Source organism: Amborella trichopoda, chromosome 13 (genome assembly GCF_054954075.1).
Source record: "Amborella trichopoda isolate Santa Cruz 75 chromosome 13, AtrichopodaSantaCruz75HAP2 v2.0, whole genome shotgun sequence".
Taxonomy (NCBI): domain Eukaryota; kingdom Viridiplantae; phylum Streptophyta; class Magnoliopsida; order Amborellales; family Amborellaceae; genus Amborella; species Amborella trichopoda.
In genome coordinates this window covers 29729604-29735867 of record NC_142348.1, presented here as the reverse complement: position 1 = coordinate 29735867, position 6264 = coordinate 29729604, and the positions used below count along the sequence as shown (strand labels likewise).

Sequence of the window (6264 nt, the reverse complement as noted above, 5' to 3'; positions counted from 1 at the left end):
AGATTATCATATATTTATAAATCTACTTGATTTGAACCATATTTGGAATTCAAAATTTTACAACAGATGAAAATAGATTTTCAGATAATTCTAAAAATTTTTTATACTAAAATTACATGTTACCATAAAATTTGGTGGCGCACCTTAATTGAATCGTTTAAAGTTGCAACCTTATCCAAACCGCACCCAAAAAATGGAGGTGTTTTAAGCTCACAAAGTGAGCTCCGACCACGTGTGCGGGTTTGTTGCAATAGATTTGGTTGGTGCAAAAGCAAAACCATGGATCTATAAATAAGTATTCTGTAATTTACAGAGCAAATACAACAGGAGGAATCCTTCTCATGTAAGATATAGAGAAGACAGGATAATGGGATACCTGCACATGAAAAAATGGTGCTGGATCTTTGCATTTGCATGTGTGGCGGTGGCCTCGGCTGCCGTCACAAAATCTCCGCCCCATGGAGTTTTCAATGTCAAGGAATCTCCGCCCCATGGAGTTTTCGATGTCAAGGAATATGGTGCAGTTGCCGATGGAAAAACCGACAACATGCAGGTGTGTGTATGATATGTTTTTGCTTGAGCAGAGCTTTGGTTCATGGAAGAACATATTATAACAAACTATTGAATCAAAGAGTTGGCAAAGATCATAATGAACTATTGAACCGAATCTGTGTATTTTTGCAGGCTTTCTTGGGAGCATGGAAGGATGCATGTGCACGGAAGGAGAGCTCGAGGATGGTGATACTCGAAGGGAGCTTCTTGGTTGGCCTGTCGAGTTTGAGGGCCCATGTCCAAATGCTTCACCCATAGTGGTGCAGGTGAAGGGCCCAGTGAAGGCAACCATTGACATGAACAAATATCCGTCCAACGAATGGACCGTTTTCCGATCGATTGACAACCTCATGGTCACCGGCGGTGGGACATTTCGATGGACAGGGCCGTTCAGTTTGGCATCTCAATTCTTGTCCTAGTAATGCCAACTGCAAGCACCTACCTACGGTAATCAGAAATAGAGTCTCAGTTCCTTAGTGAGCATGGAAACGGCATAGTACACAGTCTCTTTTTTTTGTTTTTTGTTTTTTTTGCATATGTGTTTATGGAAAGTGCTACTCCGGCAAAATAATCGGTCCTGGTTGCTCGGACCATGTCCGAATATCTCGGCTGATTAATGCTCAGTACTGTAGTAACAAAAAAGAGTTAACAAATTATAAAAAATGAAAAAATCTAAAAAAATAAGAAATGTATTTGTTAAAGTAAGATTAAGCAAAACACTTCAAAATGATGTTAATAAAAGTAGTAAAAAAAAAAGATTTAAAAAAATCAACTTTTGAGCAGGGGGATTTTTGAAATAATCCAAAAAAAGGGAAAATATAAAAATAATATATATGGCTAAAACATTTTTCCCATCTTTGCCAAGGTGATAAAAAATATAAAAAAACATATACCAAAAAAATTCTTATAGAATTTTTTATTATTTTTTTAGTTTTGTTTTTAACATTCCACATCCAACTCTGGAGAACTCGAGCTCGGCTTTTATGGTGTAAATGAAGCCTAGGACGTTCTGTTGAGGCGCCTATCCTCCTAACCACGAGTGCCCCGACCCCATTCCCTGGCACCGAATGATCTTTAAGAGGGGACCATGAGGAGCCCATAATTAGTAGGTTCAGTGAATATTGAAATGGTGGATGGTGTGGAGAGGAGAGTACGGCCCCTAGAAAGAAGATATGACCCCAATGAGTCCAACACTTTAATATTGAAGACCACAATTTTACTTTTGGGAAATTAAGTAAATATTCTTTATTTTAAGGATATTTGGAAAATATTTTGAAAATTTTGAATTTTATAAAGATGTCCCTTTTTTTTCACAATTTTTCCCGAAATACCTTTCAGTTCGGTGCTTGGAGTACCGTACTTAAGTTGTAACCTCGAAATTGAAAAATGTTGATACTACAACGACCAAACATTGTCTTAGCTTAATATATTGCTCGGTACTCTCAGCATCGAAGTAAAAAAAAAAAAAAAACACAAACCAGTTCCGTACTGCCAATATTGAACATATTCTTGTTCTTTTTCTTATAAAATCAAGTTCAAAACTATTAGTACGAAATATTTTCTTTTCAAATAGAAACCAATACGGTATTTTGATTGCCGAACTTGATTAAGATTTGTAAGAAAAATAGAAGAATATATTCAGTACTAACTGCACCAAACTAGTTTTTTTTTGTGGCAACTAATATTGTATTTGGTATTAAAAGTACCGAATATTATTTTTGCAATTGCAAGGCAACAAACATAGTGCATATTCTAAGTACCAAAGTTAAGGGCCTTTCAGAAAAAAATAATTAGTTGGAAAAAAGGCATCTTCATAAAATTTAAATCTTTTTAGACACTTTTTAAACATCCCCAAAAATAAGGGACATTTACATTAATTTCTCTTTAATTTTTTCTACCGTCCTTAAGATTATATCTCTCATTAAGATGTGATGATGATGTTTCAACAAAACATGTCTGTCACAAAAGAAAATATTCCATACTTGAAATCAATCTGGGGGCACTTAGACTAATATCCATTAGCCACGTATACCAACTGTTCTAGCAGGAGCGGACGTTACTCAACTCCACTACCCATGAAAAAGCATGAATGGCATATATTGAGTTCGACTCCCTAATATGAACATTAATACTCATGCTTAGTTAGTGTCCACTCCCTTTTTTACCTGCAACAAATGATTATTATTTTGTTTTTATGGAAAATTTACAAAAGCATGTTACTAAGCGACAAACTATCTATTGCAGTCGATCACGTTTTACTTTGTGACAAACATGACATTGAGGAGAATTTCTTCGTTTGATAGCAAATTCTTTCACATAGCGATGCATGGTTGCAAGAATGTGAGGGCCCATTACCTCCGCATATCTTCCCCAGCCAATAGCCCAAATACCGATGGCATCCACATTAGTTCATCTACAGGAATCAAAATTGCACCCTCCCAAATTGGAACTGGTGATGATTGCATCTCAATTGGCCCTGGTAGCCATTACATATTCATCAAGAACATTTTTTGTGGACCAGGACATGGCATAAGGTGATTATACTCGCTTTCGTATATTTCGATTTTTCATGTTAAAGTTTTACTTGAATTTGTGTAGCCAATCCCAAATAGTTGAGATAAAGCTCGGATAATAACATATATCGTCTCAGCTTTGCCATAATGAGCTATTGTTAAACTAGGCCGTTGTTAAAATAGAGCCCATTGGTGTTAGGAGTTAATAGCATCAAATTCAAAGAAGGCTGTTAAAATTGGCATTTTTTTCTTTCTCCTTTTTCCCTTCTTTCGTCCTACTATTATCTATTCCGTAAACTGCACATATGGTCTTTTCTTTCTTTCTTTTTTTTTCTTTGATGTTAATGGTGGAAATGGTGGATGATATATAAAACTAAAACCAATGTACCTTACAGCGTTGGCAGCTTGGGCAAATACCATACCAAAGAGGATGTCAGCGGGCTAAAAGTCAGAAATTGTACCATCTTTGACACCACCAATGACGTGAGGATCAAGACGAGGCCGGGTTCCCCAAGCAGCTCAACTACAAATTTCACGTTCGAGGACATCATTATGAATAACGTGCTCAACTCGATCATCATAGACCAAGAGTACTTCCCTCAGTCATTATGTGGATCCAAGGTGACAACTACCAACACTAACACCCCTTATCTCTCTCACTCTCTCTCCAACTATTTTATGTATAATTAGCCCTCTCAACTACTTAGAAGCTTTTGTTTTCTTCCGTGTCTGCGAACACCCCATATTCGCCATTCTTTTTATTGTACTTTTTTTTTTCGTAGTTAGAATTTTTACTATTTCATGAACACACATATAAAAATGGCGAAGTTATTATGAGATATCAACATTTTATCACTTTACCCATGATTTTGAATTTAATTTTCAAAATACCTATAAAAAAAACACATAATGTTGTTGGAATAGTCGCAAATGTGTAGTAGAATATTAAATAATTAATCTCTCATAGGTATTTAGATAAATTTTCTCTATAGAAAATAGCACTGCACTTGCATCAAAGTCTATTGGTTACCAAAATTGAAATGCTTGAGCCGTCTTTTTTTTCTTTTCTTTTTTTTGGGGGGGGGGTGGCGGGGTTGAATCAATGGCGAAATCGCCCTTACCTGTTACATTAAAGAATCAAAAGAGGTATTTCAACTCTTGGGAAGGGAACAACTAGCAATATCAGATGATGTAAGGCATTACAAAATCAAGGGGACAACCACGCCACACAGTTGCTTCATTTAAGCTTGAGCCCTCTTCGGTTAAGGGCATTTAATGTAGCATTGCTTTCCCTGTAGATCAATCTCTATGCCACTTTTTTTTTTCTTTGAAACATATCTCTCTCTTTCTCTCATGGTTTTCTTGCCCTATTTTGTTTGACAGCCACCTTCTCGAGTGAAGATAGAGAATGTAACATTCAAGGATATCAGGGGTACTTCTGCCTCCATGATTGCGGTGATTTTGCTGTGCAGCAAAAATTTGCCATGTCGTAATTTCAAACTCAAAAATATCAACCTCAAGTACAAGGGTGAAGCCCAATCTTCTCTTTCCTTTTGTTCCAATGTGGTTGGAGACTCCTATGGATTACAAATACTACCCACTTGTCTATAGAACCTTCTTCTCTCTACTCAACTATTCCTCTCTCTCTCTCTCTCTCTCCTCAAAATTTTATGTAGGTGTGGGATGAAGACCAAGGTGTATTTCCTTTCTTCCCTCCAACTTGGTGACTGCCCCCCAAGCAATGGGCCTCCTACCTTCACACCAAAAGGAGGATCCTTGTACATTCATTTTCCCATGAAGCCTTCTTCTTCTTCCTTTCTTTTTTTTTTTCCTCGATATTTTAACAGTGGGAATGGAGGATGGGATGTTATATTGAGGCATGCACCCCCTTCATTTCCCTATAACAGATGAAGTTGTAAGCTTTGCTATCGTGCAGGGTATAACACATAATATGTATGAATATTGTTCTAAGAAATATCATTCCTCAAATAAAAAAAGTGACTTGATCCATTTTCATCAAACTTGAAAACACAGGTGAAGAACGAAATATGGGGCGGCAGTCGAGGTAAAATAGTTACTTTTAGGGATTGTATTGAATGAGACTATTTACTTTAATCCAAGGAGTTCACAATTATTTATAGCCATTCAATATGAAATATGATAGTTTGGATTTGTCACAAAGTTCGAAAAAATTTATTTTAGAAGTTTGAATTTGATCAATAAAATAAATGCAGCCACCCAATTTCACATCCAATGATCAAGATTAATTATGACCACATTATATACTTTCTCTTACTTTTATTATATGACAATTGTGTTACTACATTAAAGAGTTTTCCAAAACAAATATAGAAATTTATTTGAGCATTTTTTTTAAATCGTTAGGTAAAATATGGCTGATGGATTTCTCCGTGCTATTACCAAGTCGAGGGCTTTAAATATGACAAAAATAGTTAGAGGTTATTGTGCCTTTGGCTCTAATCATTGAGGCAAAGGAGTCATCTGAAATTCTTATGGTAAACTCAGATCAAATTTCAATCTATAAAGTTAAAAATTAAAAAAAAAAAAAAAAAGAAAAAAAAAAAGAAAAAGAAAAAGAAGAAGTCAGATTTCCTTCTATAATATAGTCTAGAAAGTGTAGCTTTAAGCCCTATTTCACACTCAAAACTTCATAGTTACCCGTCGATAATTTCAAAACCAAAGTATTAAGCATAGTTCAAAAAGTGGAGCATTAACTCCATTTACGATATCATTTTCACCTTGGTTAAGGAGCGCATATGGTTTTGATCTCGGTTAAGTAAGGTGCGTAGTTTCGACCTCGGTTAAGGAGAGAAGTAGTTTTGACCCGAGTTAACGCGCCTCTGAAATTCTAACCTCAGTTAAGTAACTCCGAAAACGAAAAAGATCACTTAATATTAGCTTTTGAGGGCCGGAAAGTGGAAAAACTAGAACATGAGATGAGCACGAGCATAAATGGCACAAGAACCTCTCATTATTTGGGGATTTGCATGATTAGTGAGGTGCTAACATTTAGAACCCTCCATCCAATTTTTGAATCACATCCTACCCATAAACAAAAGTGAAGCTTTGAGTATAGTCGTATTTTGTTGATAATATGGGGACTTTCCTTTAGTTTGAATATCAAGTATATTTATAGTCTTACTAACCTTCATTTGTAAATTTATTTACTTTTAGATTT

At 35.7% G+C, this 6264-nt stretch overlaps 1 protein-coding gene across 1 annotated transcript; it reads left to right on the top strand.

The window, feature by feature from the left end:
- Positions 1-271: 271 nt before the first annotated feature.
- LOC148779153 (exopolygalacturonase-like) lies at positions 272-5345 on the top strand. Its single transcript, XM_088856557.1, has 5 exons — positions 272-553; positions 685-999; positions 2797-3086; positions 3461-3686; positions 4449-5345. Exons 3-5 carry the CDS (start codon positions 2824-2826, stop codon positions 4674-4676), a joined length of 717 nt encoding a protein of 238 aa, XP_088712683.1. The 5' UTR covers positions 272-553; positions 685-999; positions 2797-2823; the 3' UTR covers positions 4677-5345.
- The last annotated feature ends 919 nt before the right edge of the window (positions 5346-6264 follow it).